Source organism: Bacillus rossius, chromosome 8 (genome assembly GCF_032445375.1).
Source record: "Bacillus rossius redtenbacheri isolate Brsri chromosome 8, Brsri_v3, whole genome shotgun sequence".
NCBI lineage: Eukaryota > Metazoa > Arthropoda > Insecta > Phasmatodea > Bacillidae > Bacillus > Bacillus rossius.
Window position 1 is genome coordinate 41,321,631 of NC_086336.1, and position 22,864 is coordinate 41,344,494.

General features: G+C 39.2%; 1 protein-coding gene across 4 annotated transcripts in view; it reads right to left on the reverse strand.

Moving 5' to 3' along the window:
• The window catches only part of LOC134534802 (LIM/homeobox protein Lhx2-like), an 818,703-nt gene that overhangs the window by 223,072 nt on the left and 572,767 nt on the right, over positions 1-22,864 (reverse strand). For all 4 annotated transcript variants that reach the window (XM_063373390.1, XM_063373391.1, XM_063373392.1 and 1 more), the window contains one exon: positions 11,854-12,409. In XM_063373390.1, the coding sequence (XP_063229460.1) occupies positions 11,854-12,347 (494 nt within the window). In that variant the 5' untranslated portion in view covers positions 12,348-12,409. The remainder of the gene's footprint in view (positions 1-11,853; positions 12,410-22,864) is intronic.

Sequence of the window (22,864 nt, forward strand, 5' to 3'; positions counted from 1 at the left end):
CTAGTTTTCATAGGAATATTTGTATAAGTACGACATTTTTTTTCTGTGCAAAAGTATTCATTAAAACACAGACCGACAGCACGCTACATTTTTTTTCATGGATTGCATACTTTTTTTTAAATTAGCTTTCAAAGTAACAAAATTTTAGATTTTTAGTGTGTGGTGCCAATATGAAAAAACATAACTTCTTAGAAAACTGATCCCTGTCTATAATTTTATGTCATTGGGAAATTTTAAATTCTACTTTTCAAGAAGAATGACCTCATTATATAGTTTTTTTCCCCTTTCGGAAAATAAGATAGAAAAATCTAGAATTAGGCCTATGAAAAACACAGATTGCTTTGATATTCATCAGAACAACATTTTGGTAGTACTGCTATATTTATCAGGATCAAATAATCATGTAAATACAATCTTTAAATTGATCGCGTGTACCTATGACTCCATCCCGGCATTTAATTAAACATTAAATATTACTGAAATCCACATATTTGTGTGATTACAATCAGCATACTATCTTTAAATTGATCGCAGTAATAACTGTTCATCATTGCTGCTTCAATTTAGCAAAATCTTGGGTTTTTTTACGTGTAAATGACCAGCTAATTAAAAAATTAATTAGCAACTACATATAAAACAAGATGTTGTTGAAGAAAATCGCTTTGCTTACAATATCAAAAAAAAAAAAAAACCAAAACGCGTTTTAACCATAATCTGAATCAGTAGAGTTTACATCTGTGGCAGTGAGTGCAATTAACTTCAGGAATTCGCTGATGCAAGTAAGCGAATCAGTTTTCGAGCAGAACTGCCATCGGGAAGTTCAGTTATATCGAGCATTTTTTTTTTAACCGCTACTTGAACTGGTTCCAGGCGCCTTCGGAGCCTAAAAACAGAAAGTCGCGTAACGGGGCTGTTCCCAGCTACCGTCGGCCGACAGCAAGGGCTCGCACACGAACGCACGAGAACGCACACGAGCACACACGAGCTCACACGGACCCGCGCACAAGCGGCGGGGAATATTCCGGCGAGAGCGGGGTAAAAATCAGCGAGGCCCTTCAGACCCGACAATTTGGAATCAGCAGTAACGAGAGGAAGTGTGGAGCAAGAGCCGGGGAGAAGAGGGGAGGGGGTCGGATTGGCAGAGGTAGTCGGTGAGGGGGGATGGTGCAGGGGGGGGGGAAGAGGAGACGGCAATCCGAGAAATTGGAGCGGCGGCGCTGGCGCGACAGAGAAACGCCGTCTACGCCCCGTCAAAAGAGGCCCGCCGCTTGCCGCGCCGTCTGCAAAGTAAACACGCCAATTCATTAACCGCGCGCCGTCATAACGCGACGGGAAGAGAATTTTTTTTTTTTTTTTTTTCGAGGAGAGCATGGTTGGTAAGGGCGGAGGAACAATCTTCTCTTTCCTACCTTCCGACAGTCTCTCTCCACGACCCTACCCGATCCACGGCTTTTATTTTTTTTTTTTAGTTCCCCCCTTCCTTTCCGTAACGGTCTTTCTCGCAGCCTCGTTTAGGACCGGCGGAGGCTTTTTCACCATTCTATTAAATTATCGTCTATCGTGCTTATCCCTCCCCTCCCCCCCCAACCCTCCTTCCATCAACCCAACACACACTCACACCAGTTCCCAGTTGCCAAACGATGGTCTCGCACTTCGGGAGGAAGCCGGGCGCATACACATAGGTTCCACGAGTCCCTGTTTTAATTCCAGAGAAAATAATTCCTTTTTTTCCCCCCTACCCCCTTGTTAGCAAAAAAAATACTTCCCCCCTCAGTCCCTTGGGAAGCCCTGCCGATATACGACTTGATTGCAATCGCAAGTGCGCGCACGGAGAGAAAGGCGGCGCGAGAAACGGAACGCACTGATTCCTGTGGCGAGATATCTCCCAAAGTCTAGTTTCTTTTTTTTCCCCTCCTGGTTTGGCCAATGCTAATTTTCTTGGGATTGTTATACTAAAAAAAAAACATGTCTTTGGCCTTGCGTCAAAAGGACACTTACTGCAACTTTAGCACACGATTCCGAGTTTTTTTTAAGCTGTTTACAAACTAAGATAGTAATTTTTGTATTTCATACAAGATACTTTACGAATTGTTATGTCTGTCAAAAAAGGGGCAAATACAAGAAAATTTCTAGCTGTTTGCTTGTGTATTATCAGTTTTTTCCCCTCGATTTTTAGCTACATTACGAAAATCGTGAATTTAGTGAGTGAGTGAGTGAGTGAGTGACCCCCCCTTCCTGATGTTTATGTGGAATCTAAAAAATGTTCATCTAACGGAAATATTGTAGCATATTCACTAATTTCCATGTTTTAACTAACCAAACTCCATGTCAAAAAAACTGTGTTATTGTGTACAACTCTGAGCGGATTGGCTCCGATTGGCCGGACTTCCTGTCCCCTTGAGTTAACACGTACAAAACAATGCGGGAAAAAAAAACATTGTTTCACGGAAGTACTCCAGGTTAATGCGCTTTCGATGACATTGAGGGTAGACTACACAGTCCTATGTATATTTGGGCAGAGCGCCAGTTCGTTGGTTGCTGACTTGTGAGCAGTTTCAGCTGGGTTTTCTGTCATTGGATACTTCTTTGGTTGAGGGTTTTCCATTTGCCCTTGAGCCCTCCAGGTAAACAGACAGCCAATAGCGAAGGAAGATAAAAATGTTTGTGTATTTGAATTGTAGTCTATCGCGAAATAATTCCGCGAATTTTTCCTGTTTCTATCTACATGTCGTGCGTGGACAATTCCTTCTTCAATATCTCTCCCTGGCCTGTATCACTGTGAACCACCGCCCATAACAAAAAAAAAATCTGTTATTTTACTTTGGAAACCAGTTACCAATAAATAGTTTGTAACACTACAAGAAAGATATTGAAAGTTTATAGATATGTTTATTTTTTGCATATATGAAATACTTTTTCGAGATAATACTGAGTCTTTCTTACGGAAATTGGCGCATAATTTTATATTTTAATTGGCGTTTCATTCAAGCATATATATATTTTTTAACCATGGAAAAAAATCATCGAATATTTCACAATTTTACTTTATTTTGTTGTATCATGGTTCATAATGGGAAGCTGTTCACGGAACGGTTTACAAATAACTTTAACTAGTGGAGGTACTGGGACAACACAAAAGAATCCGAACACACTATTACTGCGAAAACTATTTTGCAAGTGATTCAGTTGTTTTCATATAAGTGTACAAATTTATTTAATTTAAAATGAATATTTGTGTTCCATTTACAAAAAAAAAATCACAATGCAGGTCCGTCAAGAGATACATACAAGAACACAGTGGTAAAACTTTTCAAACAACCACAATTTAAAAACAAAATAGCTAACGACCTAGACTTAATGTCGCATTATCGCACTAACTTGACTGCAAGTTGTAACGGTTCCAAATGAATTCAATTAGTAGGACCGTGCTCTGTATTAACTGTCTGTGTCTGTGGTTGTCTGTGTTATGTGGTTGGCTGGGTTTGAGTTGCATGTCTACTGTTACTGTTTAAATGCTGAGCTTGTATCGTCCTCGCTGGGTCGCGGGTCCCGGGCTGAGAGCAGCGTGGCGTGCCGCGCGGGTTGCGTGCGGGCCGCCATCAGGGGCAGGCTCGGGAGTCAAGTGAGGGAACCATTAGCACCGGCGGTGGAACCTGTGGAGGGGCGCCTGTCGCTAGACACACGTGCGCACTCGGCAGGCGGTACTTCTCCCACACGGGGCTCTCTCCGTTTCCAACGGTTGGAGTAGGTACTACAATAGAAATTAACATTTTGTGGTGTTGAGTAAAAGATTTTGATTTACTTCATCGTTTATGCCAGTAATTTCATGAAGCTGTTGAGCACCTAGAATTCATAGCTATGGATAGAGACCTGCAAAATTCGCGGATTCATTTAGTGATTATGCTACAATTCAAATAATTATACCTTAGCGCTGCTTCTGCAATTTGTTCACTGTTAATCTGGAGTAATGAGGGCCAATTAGAGACCCTCGCTCAAAGAAGTGTCGAATCACAGGCCACCCAGTCGAGACGACTCACAAGTCAGCAGCCAATGAACAGGTGGCATTTGCCCGAGTGTGTAGAGTGTAGTAGAGTCTATCCTGGAGGTCATTGAATCCGCGAATTTTGCAGGTCTCTAGCTATGGATTAAACGGATTCGCGGGTTCAATAATGACCTTTAGGATAACCTCCACAGTCCTATGGGCGTAGATCTCGCCAGCTCCCCCCCCCCCCCCCCCCACACACACACACCCGCCGGAAAAATGAAATCCTTCGCCGAGGAGACCCTCTTGCGCTTGCAGGATCGCGACTGTGAAACGGGTTTGATAAACGAAAAACCTCCAAACTATAACCCCTGGTTACAAGACGTTGGACTTTCATGAAAACTTGGTACATGCAGATAATTTTTTGAAGCCAACAGAGTTTTTTTTTAATTGGTTAAGTTGTGTAAAGTATGTATATTTTTATTAAAGTTTCTTACGGGCGGCGTTACTACGTTGGTATGGTAACTCGGTGTTGAAGTTGACAGGACTTACTTTCAGGTCAGTGGGGACCTTTCTTCTAATATTTTTATTCTTATGTTTTAATATTTTGGTATTTATTGTACGTATTTTAAATGTACCTCTTATTTATACTATATTTATTCGGTATCCAGTATTTGCGCGTGGGCGCGTCGGAGTGCGGACCTATTTTCTCGGCGCGCGCGACTGTCTGGGCGGAGCGTTTTGATGGGACTTGATCGCGAGTCGCGTGGCAGGGGTGGGGAGGGGGGACGGGACGTATAACACCCCGCGGGCCCGTGATTGGCCAGGAGCATGCACGCCCTGTATCTGGCCAGCGACCTGCAGCACGCTGATCAATAGGGCCATGCAGATTTCGCGAAAAGATTTTGAGACCAGCTGAAAGTTAAAACACTGTATCATCGTCTGTGTTTCGTGATTGGGTGAGTTTCTTCCAGGTACATGTCGATTAAAACAACACCAATCACAGTAATTCAGTGCGAAGCAAACGCGTCTTGAATGACTCGGCCAAATAAGGCAACGACTTCTCTCGCAGACGGACGCCAATCACAAGGAAAAAAACAGGTGTGCAGATCTTTTCGCGAAAAATGCCTAATCAAGTGGCGTTCGCGACGGAGGGTTTCCTTTCCAGATACACGGTCATGCAAGTAGGTGTCGCCGGCCCATTTTCTCGTGTGCCACCCCCCCCCCCCCCCCCCTCCTTTTCCCCCTGCCAGAAGCTTCGAATCATAGCTGCGCGACGTCCGACGGTGTAGAAAAATGGCTCCTGTGTGTGTCTGAAAGACCGTAACCGCAAGATGCAAATGAATTTACGGGTGTTGTACGCTTTACTTGCGCATTAAAAAAGAGCTATTTCCTTTACGTTTGACCGGACTTTGAACTCGGATTTTCCTGTGCTGTGTAACAAGCTAGCTAATGCATTCCGCCACCCCTGACTACAATTTTTTTTTTAAATATTTAAAAAGGAAGTCATGACTTTAAATGTAAAATAATTTTGTTAGGTATAATAATTATGTTGTTAGCTGACGTTAACGTTAAATTATTTTATGCGGCCGCATTTTAGATTTCACGTGTTTAATAATAGTTAAGTGTAACTGTAAACGTAATAATTTACTAAAAATCCCATTCGGCACAGCCTACAGGCGTAGGTACATTTTGAAGTACCTATTTATTCTGGAAATATTTTAGAAACTTCTATCAATTCTGGAACATTTTAAGAACTTAGTGTATATAAATGTTCTCCCATATTACGAAATGATCGATTAAATATTTCCCAATTTTCCATGCAGCAAAAATATTACGATTATTTTTAACTCAATATATCCAGAATTGAATAGCTTAGAACGAATTTCATAGTATATGTCAAATAAGGTAATTATTTTTTTTTTACCTTGAAACACCAATTTTCATACCTTGCATGAATAACCCTCTGCACCAAGGTTTAAAAGATAATATTAAAATGTTTTTTAAAAAATCCGAACAAATTTGATACATGGAAAGGTTTTTTTTTTTTTTTTACAATTTTAACCCCTGTGTTTACGGTGATAATTGTTTCAACCAAAGTTTTAGATGAAAAAGATTCATACAATATATTATAACGGTTATGATGGAATATCTATTTAAAAAAGTAATGAGTTTTTTTACTTTTAAATTGTTATGTCCACACTTTGCAATAATGGTTGGGTAAACAAAAATGGGAACATATTCGATAGTGTACAGAGTAGGGAAGTGTTATTTATTTTCTCATTCCAACCTTAGGTTTTTTAATCCCTTGATATAACTGTTTTATTATAAACATATGTTCCAGACAAAAGTTTTAGATAAAAATTATAAGATTTACAAACAATTGAACGGATTTGATAGTTTACTTACTCAGGGAGTTATGAATATACATATATATATATGTGTGTGTGTTTGTGTGTTTAATTTTAACCCTCCTTTTTAAACCCCTTGCAGCAATGGTTTATCTTATCAAATATTTATTTCAGAAAACGTTTTAGATATTAATTATAAGATTTGCAAACAATTTTAACGTATTTGATAGTGCACCTACTAAGGTAGTTATACATTATTTTTAAATTCTAGCCCTTGTTTTTTCTCCCCCTTGATGCAATGGTTCGTTTAACCAAAAATTGTTTCATGCTAAATTTATAGATAAAAATTGTAAGATTAGTTTTACTCCTACGAGTTACAATACGGATGCGATATTTTCCATATTGTGGGAGTTACAAAAATTTTTCTTCAAATCTTTTCGCAAAAAATGTCTGCCCCTACCTATTACAAAACAAATCCGCGAATTTGACAGTTATATTTTAATAAACTGTGGACAACGAAGCACTCTTCGTTCTTCGCTTCTTTGTTTCTGCCACATTTTCCAGTTATAGATTTCCTAGTTCCTAAAAAATGAGTTCAGAAAGTTATAGTTGGTAAAGGCGTAGAATTTAGTCGGAGAAACGGTTCTTATAGTTGCATGGCACATATACTGCGTGGAACTTCCCTGTTTAGTATCCGTAAGGAAGTGACAGATCATTTGTGACGTCATTGGAGCGCTATCTTGAAACGCCCGATGCACACAATTTTTTTATAGGTAGATTTCAAAGAAACACTATCTATTGTAGCCATTACCATGGTGCGACTTTCGGAAAATATTTATATAGATTTTCGTTTCATGATCTATAGACCAGAAAACCATCGTCATCTCAAAAGTTTATATATAAATATCACCAGTGGCGGATCCAGGATTTTGGTTTGGGAGGGGCTTGACCCAGCTGAGGCTAGGCTTTATCAAGGCAAACACTCAAACAATAGTGGACCCAGATGCTTTTGGAGGGGGCTTGAGCCCCTTAGCCCCCCTCTGGATCAGCTACTGTATATCACAACTTATGGACACGTTAACTACAACTATTTTTCACCAATCACTTCCAAACTGATACATTAAATCTATTAGTGGAAAATCTCGGTCGAGTACGTTAACGTAGGCCTATTATAATTCGTAGGAGTAATACCAAAATCTTTTGTCTGAATACAATTTTGATAAGACCAACCATTACTACAAGGGGTGGAAATAACAAGGGTAGAAAGACAAAAAAGACAGTACTTTTTTAATATATATATACTATCAAATCCTATATAATTTGTTGTAAAACTCTTAAACTTCATCTAAAACCTTTGGCTAAGACAATTTTTGAATAAACAACTACCACAAAATCTGGGGTTGATATTTAAACAAATTAAAACTTTCTTAATATCAAATTCGTCGGAATTGATTTTTAACCATCTGAATATTACCTTAAACGTTTGTCTAAAAAAATACTACCAAGGGATGAAAAATAGTGTTTAAAGGTCAAAAATAATTGCATAACTACCTTAGCTGTAATAATATTAAATACGTTAAGACATCCAATGCTCGAGGCAGTGAGTTAAAAACATTCAAAAAATTTTCGCTGCATAAAATATGAGAAAATGTTATTCGATCTTTTTTTATATATTGGCGAACATATAGGATTTTATGTACATTAAGTACATAAAATTTTCCAGGATTTTATAGAAGTTTCCAAAACAAATACGTACTCCGAAATATACCTACGCCTGTCGACTGTGCAGAACGAGATTATTTATTTATTTATATTGACAATAAATTTATCTTATTATTCACACATTGCAGGGTTAAGTTTCATGGAGTCACATATAACTAGTAATACTTAAACGACAGCAAACTCGAAAACTACTCTACCGATTTAAAACATTCTTTCACTATTATAAAGTTTTATTATTCAGATGGAAAAAAATACATGGGGCTTAGACAGGGGATATACCACAACCCCCCCCCCCCCCAAAAAAAAAACCGAAATTATAACATTACCACCAACAAATTGAAAAAAAAATGTGAAAGCAAACAGCGGGGAAAAGGTTATAGCTTCAACCCCCCCCCCCCTTTTTTTTCAGGAAGTTTTGCTACGCTCCTGAAAAAGTGCTATGGTTTCGTAGATTATAGAAATATTTCAAACGAAAACGGAATAAAATCGACCAAATATTGAGCATTCTTGGTTTACGATAATTAATCAGCTACAGATATGACAAAATTACCGTGTCGCTTCACTGTGATACTATCTTTGCAATCACACGATATAAACTTAGTTAGTTGAATTTAAATGCACTGGCCAAAAACAAAAAAATAAATAAATGAAACTGAAATTTATTTAGATATCTGCGTAACAATAGTGATTATTAAAATAAAACTTGCTGTTATAAATCTTTATCCATCCGTGCGAAGTTGGAAACCGCAGCTAGTCTATATTTGGTTTGTACAAAAATATATTAATATCAATTTAAGTTGGTTTTTTGAGAACTGAATTAAAAGGTTAACTATATGTACTATTAATACACTATAAATTAAGTTTAAAAAGCATACAATGTAACTGGCCAATTTTTTTATAATATTAGTACATAAATATTAAACACTTATCTTAAAAATAGTACCATGAATAAAAAATGCCTATTATATACTTTGATTGTGAAATATTTTTTTTAATTTCGCGCCAAATGCTGCTTCATCTTTACCTAAATCATTGATGTATTGAAACTTATTCCCGATAATACTGACAGCGGAGACAGGACTAAAATATGAAATATACCACATTTGTTTAACACTTGTACAAAACTGACATTATCTATAGTCGACTCTTGCACGGGAAAATTAATAAGCACCGCAAGTGGATAGGTTTATGAGTTGGAGGCAATCAGAGGGAAATAGCTTAATACCGACGTACGTACTCGATTAACATAACCAGTTACGAACCAGTAGTTGTAAATTGTTGTCACAGTGGGGAATCGAACCTGCGCCGCCTGATTAGCGCCCGGTTCTCGAAATAATCGATCACCCAGCGGGAGTTGGTCGTAACTGTTGGATGGCTCCTTGATTGCGGTAATATTTTTTCACTAAAAGTCAACGTTGCTTTGATTATTATAAATACGTGCTTCATACGTAGAGCATCGTGAAACGGGGGACAGGAATTTGTGGGAACATACTCAGTCACTTTTACGACGTGTTTCGATAAATCTCTCTCAACTTCAACTGCATCTGTTATTTTTTTTTTTAAACTGAAAACTATCAACTTACTGATTGCCATGGGGAAGCATACACTGATTATAATATTTCTTCTTTCAGAATCATAAATCTGTACCTCGGATATAACATGTCCATTTTTTTCTTTAGGAAATATGGTTCGCAACATGTCGATTATGTACAGTTTTAGCTCTAAATGTAGAGATTAGATTACTCATACAATTATGTTCGAAGTGCAAATTTTTTATACTGATGGCCTACATTACTATTTCCCAAATGTTTTACAAATGAAAAAAAAATTATACTGTTATCTTGAAACTTATTGTTTAATAAATAAGTAGGAATATGAAGTGTTAAAGTTACATTAAGCAATTCCTACTACTTGCAAAGAAACCTGGATACATATTTTTTTTAAATAAATAAAAAACTTGCTCTCCTAAAAGTTACAATTTCGTTACATGTTACTTTCTACAGGTACAGAAATTTGAAAGCCTAAAGTCAGACTGTACGTAAACAACATAGAAGCGGATCCATCTGTTCACCATGACAAGGGGGGAACTTTATGCTATTAACTGTTTAATGAATTTTTAACAATATGCAGCATTTTTAATAAAAATTCCTTGTCGAAAATCAGAGGGGGGGGGGAGGGGAACGGGCTTTAGTATTTTTTTTTCCAGTCTTTATCACTTTTCTAGGAGCCGTTTCATTATGTAGTTTAAACTTTCGATCTACTAATCAAATTATTCATTAATCGACGTAGCTGCTCCGGTGTTGCGAATTCTAGCGGCGAGTGTGGAAACTACGCATGATTCGCGACCATAAATGTAGTTGAAAACACAATCCGCGTATATATATTTATCACGCTCGGCATTATTTTAAAGAAATCTACTTTATATTTCGTGTCCAAGTTTAGTATTACAATCGTACTTGCAACATGAGAACACATTAATTTGCTCCTTAACGAGGTCTGATGTGACAAACAGGCGAGTGCTATAAAACTTGCTCACATATTTTTCGAAATCACTCCAGCAGGTGGCCGAATTGGTGATTTCCTAGAGTTGCAAGATTCTAGGAAAAAAATAAAATAAAAAATTAAGACAATTAATTTTTTTAAAACTTACCAGAATCCCTCGATTAGCCTATAAACCGGTTTTCTTTCATTCCTATTAACTTCTAAAATATTCAAATAAAACCCACCTAACATACATTCTGCTAAATTAACCTTACAAATAGAGATCAGGAAATTTCGGGAATTCATTTGACGTCAGACTAAAAATTCACAGTTCTCTATATAATTTACCCACATAGCTTTCCTAATGGCTGATGCCTTGCTGTAGAACCTGAACTTCTTTTAACAATGTCAATGTAATCAGGTTACTCTCTACCGCTAGCTGGTAACTGGCTGGTCAATAGTCTTAGAGGACCGTGTCAAAAAAAATTTGTGAACCAATCATACAATAAATGTATGATACATTTTAGCAGTTTAACTTGCGACAAAAAACAAAATCCGCGAAATGTCCTTTGCGCGAATTTAAAATATTTTAAATGTCGCTGACATAACATAAGCTATATTTTTCAATTACGAAACGCTTAACGTTTACGTGCTTAGAAAAAAAAATGTACCGAGAACGGAAGAATTTGTGAAATAAAACACTGAAAGAAAAAAAAAATGTAATTTGTAGTGTTACTGCAATGCAAAGTTTCGTACCAAATTAAATGGTACAAAGCTCTGCATTGCAGTTTTAAGAGTGATATCTTTGGTGAGTGAGTTTGAAAGGATTTCCCTTGTAAGAATATGAAATTAAAGAATTGGGGACGCACCACAACGCCGAAATACCATAACGCCGAATGTTAAAATTGACCACAACGCCGACAGTTAGAAAACTGCTGTGTACCACAACGCCGAAATAACAACTGAATGAATTTGTGTGTATTTCTTAAATATACCTTAACGCCGAAATACCACAATCAAACCTAACCTAACCTAACCTAACCTAACCTAACTTAACCTAGCCTATCCTAGCCTAACCTAACCTAACCTAGTCTAACCTAACCTAGTCTAACCTAACCTTTGTGGCAGTCCTGCAATGACATTTTTCGGCGTTAGTGTATTTCGGCGTTGTGGTAATTCGGCGTTGTTGTACAGTCGGCGTTGTTGTACAGTCGGCGTTGTGGTATTTCGGCGTTGTGGTAACGACCCAAAGAAATTGAGTGAAGAATGTCTCCAGAAGCTCTAATTGGTGGCGGGAGGCGGCCGGGAGCGGCTCACCTGATGTAGTCGGTCTTGCAGAGGATCATGTTGGCCTTGGTGAAGCACGAGCCGCCGATGTCGGCCAGGCACGCGCCGCAGCACGAGCACTTGAGGCAGTTGTTGTGCCAGTAGCGGTCGAGCGCGTGCAGCAGGAAGCGCTCCACGATCTTGCCGCCGCAGCCCGCGCACACCTTCACCGTGGGGCAGTTGTTGTTGGTGCTGTTGCTGTTGTTGTTGTTGTTGTTGTTGTTGCCGCCGGGGCCGAGGTGCGGGTGGTGGTGGTGGTGCGGGTGGTGGTGAGGGTGGTTGTGGTGGTGGTGGTGGTGGTGGAACGCGTGCGGCCCGCCCGCCATGCCGTGGCCGTTGCTCACGGCGGCCGACGACTGCTGCTGCTGCTGCTGCTGCGGCGGCGGCGGGGGCGGCGCGGGGTGGTGCGGGTGGTAGGCGGCGGCGTCGGGCGGCGGCGAGTGCGGCGAGCTCAGCTCCGAGTACGGGTGGTAGTGGGGGTTCATGGCGGCGACGGCGCCGGCTGCCAGCTTGCCGGCTGAGCGGGGCGGCCGACCCCTGCGCGCGACTGCAAAACATCGCGAACACACAGCCCGCCGTCAGCATCGCTCCAGCTTGCCTGCCTGCCTTTGTCTTAACGCACCATGAACTGCACTTGTCAACTTTCAACAACATACACTTCCTCACTCTTAACTTATAATTAATCGTCGACATGCAGTTCCCATGGATGGAACAGGGCTGACACCAACGACCTAGAGATATATAGACTGCTTATCACCCTGCTTTCAGCGCCAATTACTGCTGTCGACGGCATACTGGGGAACTACAATCCGAGCGAGAGAGACAGAGAGTTGATTTGACAGAATGGTGGGCAAAACATAGCTGTAAAAGCATTGGTTCTTATGGGAGAAAGATGCAAGTTGCTAGTAAATTCCCTAAAAATGTAGTTTTTTTTCGCAATTTTAAAGTTTTTGCGGGTAATACTTAAAGATGGAACGAGTAAAATATAATTTTAAATACAGTTTCATCGTAATGCGATGTGTAGGTACGACATTAAATGCCCTAGAAAATAGCTAACTCTTCTTTGGCCCAACATTTGTGACCAATATGTAGATCAGTTATTGAACCTATTATATATGTATTTCGTGTATGTAATTTGATACAGTACATGGAATTTATCTCATCACTAAGTACTATTAATTAAAAATAATCGACTGCAATGGAATAATGACCACTTTTAAATTATTTGTGTGGGTTTGTTATAATTGTAGTCGTATTAGTTCATTACGAGTTTTAGTTGTGCCTTTACTGTTAATATTTCAGATTCAATGCAATTACACAATTAACTTAGTACACTGCCACTTTTCTGCTGTCAACGTACGTCGTCTGCTAACAAAGCACTGTTTGCCCACCATTCTGTCAAATTCAATTGTAATCAAAGATGGCCTCCCACTAGCAGTCTATATATCTCTAGGTCGTTGGCTGACACTCACAGGAGCCGGCTGTCCTACCAGAGGGACAGACCTGTCGTTCCGGCCAGCCGCCAAGGCAATGTCCGCCACTTGTGAAAATCCGGGTTCGACCTCGACGGAAATCGTTCGTCAAAACCCTGAATCGTCTTGGTGGGAGGCGAGTCGTCTAACCGTCAATGACTGCGCCATTTTTTGACAATTAGGTTACATTAATGTTTCAAATAGGCCTAAAATGAATTTTGTTTTGATACAGTAATATTTTAAATTAAATATGTAAATTTAAAAAAAAATTTATTTTACATTTTGCATTGCTTATACAGTTAAATTATACAATTCTTCTGTTTAACATTACTCGTAAGTGCCTCCTGTAGATATTAAGTCAAACACATAAAAAAACACAACTATAGTTAAATCGAAATTATAGTTACTTGGACTCGCATTTAGGTTTTCCTCTATTTCTTTAGATCACCCTAGGACAATTCCAGGACGGGATTTTTTGCTTTATGCTATTGCCGATGCCCTGCGCAATATTCCAGGTTTTTGTCGACTTGTTTTACCGTCTCTAATTCATTGCCTAAGAGACGTTTACAACACCAACTAGTAGACAGTATAAATAAATGCAGGGGTGGCAGCATTATTCCATGGGAACCAGGTGGTCATTTTTTTTCAGCTCATGGTGTGCGCCAGGTTGATTATTGACACCCAAAAAAATCATTTTTTTTAAATATGCATTCCTGATTATTTTCAGAATAAATGATGAATTTTTTTTTTTTTTAAGAGTCTCGATTTCTTATGTGTCACATGAAAGAGCCGATACGGCTGGGGCATGTTATGATTCACATTGTATTAAGGATAGCCTCACATGCTAGGCGCCGTTTTGTGTATATTTTTCTGTGTCAATAAACCACTTACACCAAAAACATTAGCTGAAGTGTTGTTTTAGCGTTGTGGAAACTGTTTTAAATGACTATCTTATGAAAGTAACTGAGTTTAATTTCGGAGTTTCTATTTGATACTTACTAACCATCATCCGACGTGGTCAAGAACCATTTCCAAATTGTTTTGGGCTTATACAATATGGCCATGGGAAGATATAAAAAGTGACTTCAACTACGTCACAGCTTGCCGTCTCCTGACAATTCCTGACAATGTTACCCTTCATATTTAGAGTGCTTTGAAAAAATTTCCCACCTGAATTGTTTTTCATACTTAATCCAGGTAATACTGAAATGTCCGAGCTGCAACTGGCTCTAAAGTATTTCGGGTTTACAGGGAATGTTGCACGTTAGTCTAAATCGACAGCTGTTTTTGTAAGGATTTCAGCCACCTTTCGAATCAAATAAACTGAAATACAACCGTGAACGAACGAAAGTGATTACGTTTATTGACATTTGAGTCCTAACAAATTGAAAAAGACTTATTTCAGATACATTTTAAGCATTTTTTTAAGGGATTGAGGTTCAGGCGATACATCTGGACTCCACAAAATCGTTTGTGAAAATACTAAGCGCCATGGGATTTTTGTTAACATGGTGAAATGTGTTAGGATTATAGTAACCAATATCCTCATTGTTTTAAGAGTTAAACTTTTTTTTCACTAAAATATGTCAATATGGTGGGTCATTGAAATGTTTTTCTTTTGTCAGGGCACAGCATTTGTTAGGTTAATTTTTGGTAAGATTTTTTTTTTCAGTGACTGAAAAATCGCAAGTCCACAGTTAGGAAATAAACACCACCGATATTTAAAAAAATTATAGGGCCTTGTATTTTTCTGCGAAAAAAAAATTCTAAGCGCTCGTTGTACTGCAATAAGGTATGTCCGCGCCTAGAGGTCTTCCTTGGTGATCGTCTGCAATTTATTTGCCAGGCAATTCAGGACGCATAAGCTTCCACACTGAAAGGCTGTGATTCGTGTGCCATCAGTTACAATGCACCTGAAAGAAACTAAACCAAACACGAAACACAGTCTATGCTACAGTGTTGGAACTCTCAGCTAGTCTCGAAATCTGTTCGCAAAAAAAAAAAAAAACTTACATTCTCCCGAGGGAAAAAAAATTCCTCAGAAAACCTAGTTCTGAAGAAGACAGAAAACTTGTTATATCCTCCCCCCCCCCTCCAGACCAGCTGGCTGCGAAGCTATGTCATTACAACAAAGATGAGCATTCATTAACGCCCGCTCTTGATGCGACGATAGGAGCTGTCGAGGAAAGGCTTCTCGGACTAATTGACTTCAATTAACCTCGGCACCCACCAACGAGGTTGGTCTCGCTGGAAGCGATCTCCCAATTTCAAAGCTGTACGCTACGCAAGAAAACAAAACCTTGGCTCTTCAGTTATTCCGTTCTTCGAGTAAAAACCAAACCAGGGAGTGTTCGGTTTAGTTTTGCCGCTGTCAAGAGGCACAAACATGTGGTTTCATTTATTAATCATTTCTAACGTCAATTTTGAAAAAGTTAGACCTTAATCCACTGTTTTGAACAGAAATATTCATGTAAAATTACAGATATTTGTAAATTTGTGCATTTACATGAAAACAAACTGTATCTTTATAAGATAAGTGTTCGCAGTAATACAGGGTTCGGGTTCTTACCTGGGAATTAATGCTTTGTGTTGTTCCAGTACCTCCAATAGTTTAAAGTAATTTGTAAACCGTTCCCTGAATACCTCTCCAGTATTAGCTGCGCTACATTAATGAGTATAATAAAACAAAATAATGTCAAATAATTGAACACGCACGCTCTGTCTAGTGCCGTCTAAGCTACATTTAATAGCTCACATTCTTTCGTGGTTAGTCTGAACTACGACGATGGAATGGCGAGATTTCACCAAGAATAATTTAATTATGCTTTAAAGGTTTTGTTTTATCGAAATCTCACCTAGACAGTGGACCTTTCCCTTGTTTCGAAGGTCAAGTGTGCAACTCAAGTTTCAACTCAATCGGATGAACGATGCGTGGGTGTATATAAGACGAACACACAAACATTAATTTTTATACATAAGATTTTTACGTGCGTCACTAGAGTCTGTCTCGATAATAACTGGCTTGATGCACCTTGCCTGCTCTGTGTCACTGAATGCTCTTTCTCCACAACCGACTTGCGCGCCGCGTTGCAAACGTCATTTGTTCTCTTCCTCTCTTCAGCAGCGAAGCCTCTCTCAACAGCCGACCAGAGTACTCTTCACACACGGGCATCGCTAAGCCAAACACTGGCTTAACTGGTCGGCTTGGGCTATTTTTAACCTGCTAAGAGTGGCTGGTGAAAGATCTCGGAATTTTCACAAACCGTGCTGTAAACACGTTCTTTGAATGGTTCTTGCGGTTGAGGAAATTTAATTAAAATGTTATTTTGGACACACACACACACCATTGCTGGTTACACTCTATGTCATAAGAAACCTCAATAACGGACAAATAAGACTAACAAGAAAACAAGCTTAAATCAGCCTGTGTAAAAAATAAAAAAAATAAAAAAAACCTGAACAACGCAGACAATTCCGTGAAAGAAATAAGATGAAAAATTTTAACAGCACAGTCTGTTTGTGCCTAGGACGGGAACAGTTCTCGGTTTTTGAAACGTCACAGCTGTTGTCTGAGGAAACCTACTGTGCTAACGTCGTTGTGGTGTCCAGAGTATCTGTTTATCGCATCGCTGGGTTTTGACTGTGTGTCTCTGTGTTGTCGTTTTGTTGTCTACATTATCTATTTTGACCAAGGTTTTTGTTTGTCTGTATTTACTGTTCTTGTTGCAACTGGCTGTGATATTTTTCTAACTAGTTTCTTCCGCGGAATTCTCTGTGCTGGGTATGCAGTTAACATTTGACATCGGCTGAGTTTGGCTTATTTTTTGTGAGTTTGTGTGTTCCGCTTTCTTTTTTTCGTTTTTCAGGTTTTTTCTACGACATTCAGTGTAAACCAACAATGGCGAATGTCCAAAATAATATTTTGAACTATACTTTAAAAATAGCAATATTAGTTTATACAATAAACCAGTTAAGGCAACCGGAGAGATATTTTCGTATGGCCCATCTAAAGAATCTTAAAATAAGAAATGTTATCAGGTAAGCTGTAATGTATTAGACGTCATTGATTGCATTTTTGTATAATAATTTGTAATGTTTTAATATTATCATTATTTTAAATATATTTATTGTTTCATGGTTATTTTTGTCAGTTTTTTAATGAGGTTAATTTTTAAAAATACAATTTTTAAGGTGATTTTTCTTTACTTCATCACGTGTCATATATTATATTTATTGGTTATACTTCACAATAATAAAATATTTAAATATTTTTGAAAAAAATAATATTTATTCAAGCATGTCTGACCCCGTATTAGCTTCACAAACGTATCGGGCCCCAAAAACGATTCCAGTAAACCAAAAAAGGCTTACTAGTTGAGGAAAAGAGGGGTCTAAGAAACCCCCAACAGGATTTGCCGCTAAGGATACAATATGTCGACGACAGGATACAAATGTCGACGACAGGATACAATATGTCGATATGTCGAAGACCGCCGGCGCCGCGCGAGGTGCGACACAGCCACTCAGCGAACACCTTCCCACGCGCCTAGTGGAGCGGCTGTCTCTGGGAACTCTTTTATCGCAACATTGTACACAGTTTTACGAGTTACAGACATAATGTTCAGGTCCCCGCCTGCCTGGGCACACGTGTGGAGAACTGCTCGAAAAAATCACGCGATGTAAAAACTGATATTAGAGTAGCAGTACCTATCTGTTTACGGAAAGCATTTAAGAATGCGCTGAGGGTGAATGAGTAGTTACGTTTCCACGCTACGTTTTTAATTTTTTTTTAATGAGTGAAAATGACAAACGCTTGTTTTCAGAATAATTTTTAGGCATGAAACTTTCGGTACAGTTTGTTGAAATCACTCAAGGGACTTGCATTACACTTTTTTCTCAATGTCTCCACCAGCTAATGTTATGGTTACCGCTCAAATCTAATAGTTGCCCTATGGTCGACGAGTTTTCTGAGCCATGCACTTAGGGGCGACACTACGTTAGAGGCACCAGAGAGCGTCGTACTTATCTTCCCGCCTCACTAACATTTTCCTGACTAGGCGGGACCCTAAATAATCACGTTTTTTTTTTCCTCTCGGTCTTGTGGTTAGTTTCGCACTTCCAGAAGTTACTGAGAACTCACTTCTCCAATCTGCTTTTAATATTCTGAACTTCAAAACACTGTCGGAAAACATTATAATATGCCATCGTGTGCATTAAATAAGATCCCCTCAGCTCACTGGTTTCTTCAAGGTTAATCACGGTCCGAGACTTCGGTAATTGGCTGTTCGGCGCCGCGGGCGGAAAAAATGGTTTCCAGGTAAAGCCATTGTCTCTCCAGCTCGCTGCCCCTCGATTCCAGACAAATGAAACTGTTCCTCGTGGAAAGAAGTGTAATTGGCGCGTGGGGGCAGATCCCCGCAAGGGAACCTGTTGTTTTTGGAGGACGCCGCGCGGGGAGACGTGTAATGATCGCGCCACTGCGGTCCCCCCCTCGAGGCTAGGTTACCTCGGTCCAGAGGGCCCGCCTGCTCGCGGGGGTGCTTGTGTAAGTGAGGCGGATCGCTCGCTGGTGCTTCTAGCGTGGCATCTCCTGAACCGGCGCGCAGTCTTCTCGTCGTGCTTAGAGCAACTTTGAGATATCAGCGGGTAACCATAACACATCGCATGGCGGAGAATTTGAGATGAAGGTCTAATACTCTAATGCAAGTCCCTTGAGTGCTTTAAAAAAAATTACCGCATGTTTCATGCCTAAAAATTATTCTGAAAACACGCGTTTCTACCATTTTCACGTTTCTACAAATACACTTTAAAAACGACAAGCAAAAAATCGAACTACTTGCCCGCCTTCAGAGTGTTCTTAAATGTTTGTTTTTTTTCGTAAACAGACCTAATGTGCGAGATTTTTCTTTCTTTCTGAAGCTCTGCACACCGTATGAAAGCTCAATTAGGCCTAAATTTTTTCCACAGAAGCAAACGTACAATTAAAGTTTTACGTCGCAATATTCCAAGAGAAGAAAGAAGTATAGAATGAAAAAAAAGTAATGCACCTTTATGACATACGAAATAATTCCTGTTTTCGCTACCTTCATGACTGTATGTAGGCCTACGTATTTATAAATGCAATTACAACTCGAAATCTTACATTTTTTCACTTTACATATTTTATATAGGCATCCCAACTTAAGACAATAATCCATATGTTTTATATACTAAACTTATTGTCAAAATTCATACTTGACATCTATCGGAGGCCATTGAACTCGTACTGTATAATTTATTTCGATGTACTGCGTACACTGATTATCAAATTTTTTAATACAAATAAAATGAAATTCTGGGTATGTATATATATAGTGTTTAACTACAAACAAAATTAACATACTTATTCATATAAAGCGAAAAATACAAAGACACGTAAGTTATTTGATGCATTATTTAGTTTTAATGTTAAATTACAATTTAAAAAATATTAATTGAATAAAAATTTTATCGCGTTTATTAGAAATGTAGTGCGTTACTACATAATATCAGACATATTATTATTTCTTGATAAATGATAAGTAAATTATGATTCGAAGACATTTAGGTTTTATTTTTGTGATTATAATTTACCTTTATCTGACTGACGATATTAAATTGTTTATTTAGTTTATTAGAATAACGTGTAACATAAAATTATTTCCATTAACGTATACACGCAACCAAATATGTGCAATTTTTCTAAGTGGGTGTTCTAAAGCTGACTCTTTTATTTTACTCCATGAAATGAAAAGTATTTATTCTAGCAGAAAGTTTGGCTGAAAATAGCCTTCAAAAATGTGTCTCTGAACATCTAAATGCACCGCATATCAAAAAATACATAACAATTGTGGAAATAAATCGTCATTTTCGTCAGTGGGGTATGATATGTGTGGGTAATGAAGCACAGCTGATAAAATGTTTACCTATCCGTAAACCGTGGAAATTTAATTTCTGCTATGTAATGTGTGCAAGTACAGCGTGCAGTTACGATTGGCAAACGATCTCTCTCTCTCTCAAGTACTTAAAATAGTAAATGTTTTTTTTTTCAATTAAAATGATTAATCGAAAATAAGACATCACTAACAATTAACATCGTACCTAAATTTTGTATGAAGGCAAAGTATGTGTAATTATAATAGGCATTGCAACTATCAGGAGTGGGGCACTCGATTGCGGAGTGGGGGAGCGGCGATCAATGGCATGTTTGCATTATATAATTCTTGCATACTTGCAGTTGTATAGTTGCGCACTTATACTTGCTTACTCGCATGCCTGAACAAATTATTACTCACACTTTTAGCTCTAAAGTTTCAATTCTTTGTGCCTGACGGCCACGCTACTGTGTGCTTTTATCCCCACGTCTATCGACAGGATAAATACTTCGCAACTGAGGGAAATTGGGGGAAGGGAATCGACCTATGTTTAAGGCACCATCCCATAGTTTATCTGGAGTGATTCTGGAGAATTACGGTGAAAAGCCGTCATCAAGATCGAAAGAACATAGATTCGAACAGACTCTCCCGGATGTAAGGTTCGATATTTTAGCGCCGTTCCATCTCGCTTGGTTTCAGGTGAGATAAATGGTTAATGAGAACTTAATCATAAATAAATTATTATATTTTTATGTGTCCATTTGACTTGGGAGTCAATTAAAGTTGTTTTTTTTGGGGGGGGGGATGCAGATGTCTATACTAATACTCCTATTACATTCCCCAATTCCCTGTTATAAATACACCATTGCTATCGCATTGACTATGTGTGTACCAGAAGATGTTTTAAGTTAAATTAGATGCAGTTTCATGCAAACAAATATTTAAAAGATAGCACAGTTTGGATGCTAAAAGATTTCAACCCTAAAGTACCACTATGGGAAAAATGAAAAAAATAGGGACTGTAATAACATATGACAAAGGAAATCATCTCCAAAGTAATGTCCAGTTTTCTTGGGGCGCCGTTGTTACTAGGGTTAACCGCAACCCCATCAGCGCACACGGCTTAAAACCTTGCGGGATAGTTAATCGTCGAAGACGCCGTTAACACGGAGAAAACGAGGCCAGTTAGACCAGCTGCACCCTCAGCTTAAAGAGACGTAATGAATAGTTTCAAGCAATCCTGAAAGGCCCATTTACGTGCACGAATCAAAAGATTGGAAACCATGTCAGCAAACAAGGGCACCGGGCAAAACCAAAAAGCGACCGGAAACCCATTACGCCGGGGCGGACCGTGGCCACATCCACCGAAGCCAATCGGAAGAACAAATGGAGCATGTGTCTGAAAGAGTCGGACGGGAGGTTCTATCAGCATTTGGGCTTATGCGAGTTAAAAAATAAATAAATGAAAGAAAAAAAATCATTCCTTATGATGAGAATTTGATGTGAAGATGGGCCGTAAGGGGGGAGAGAAGAATCTGGGCCGCGTGGAGAAGAAATGGTCGATTATCATCGAGCGCTAGGGGCCGGCCGGGTCCGAACACAAAAGAAGATCTTCGTCTTCGCCTTCGTCTCCGGGGCGGGCATCGGGTAAAACACACTGTTATTACCGCCGGCCCGTCTCGGCCACGGCTCGCCTGTGTTTTTACGCGCGCCGCGAGACATCCAAGGTACAAATTACTGACCCGTCTAGTTGTTGTAGAGGCGGGGGGAGGTAGAGTATGGAGGGGAGGATGCGGGCGAAGAAGGGGGCGCAAGGGAGGGACTCGTGTTCCAGGTCCACAAGGCCAGTCCCGCGCCTCGACAGAGGGATATCCCGGCACAGTCCCCCCGCACGCGCCGTCGAAACCAAAACACACAGCAGACCAATACCGGACAGCTCTATGCTGGCCAACACAGGCGAGAGACTGAAAACCAACCCAGGCGGCGAGAGCTGTCGCAACATAACTATTTTACAGATAAATCGTTAAATTACATATTATAATTTCTTGCGTCAAGCGATTTGACTTCTTTCAAAGAAATTTGAAGCACAGAAGGTTTATTTCCCCCCATAAATCTCTGTAATTTTAAATAAGTTTTTTTTCTAAGATACAAGAAATTTTTTTTTTGTTGTCGCAATGTTGTATACCGTATGTATCAAACAGCTACATTGTTCATATCTTCGAGGGTAAGAAGCAACAGACTGATTCCTCCGTGGTTCATACTAAGCATTCCGTCTGCCATCTGTCGTACTGACGTGAAAACGACGCCAGTTTTTTTTTTTTTTTTTTTTTCACGCAACAACTCCTGGGGCTGTCCCCGGGGTGGCGTGGGGGGGGGGGGGAGAGGGGGTCAAGTCTGCATGATTACATGCTAACTGCGTGAAGCCTTTTTTTTTTCCTTCAGCTAATTGTTGCGCCATTATTGTTTAAACGCCCAAAAAAATTGGCTGAACTTTAGTGTTTGCGGTAAACAGTTTTAAATGTCTTTTCATTTATGAAAGTGGTTGTTTCAACGACGGAGATTCTAATTCATACTTACGATTGCGAGGTCAATAAGTGACTTAACCTACGTCACAGCATGCTGGCAATTCCTAACTTC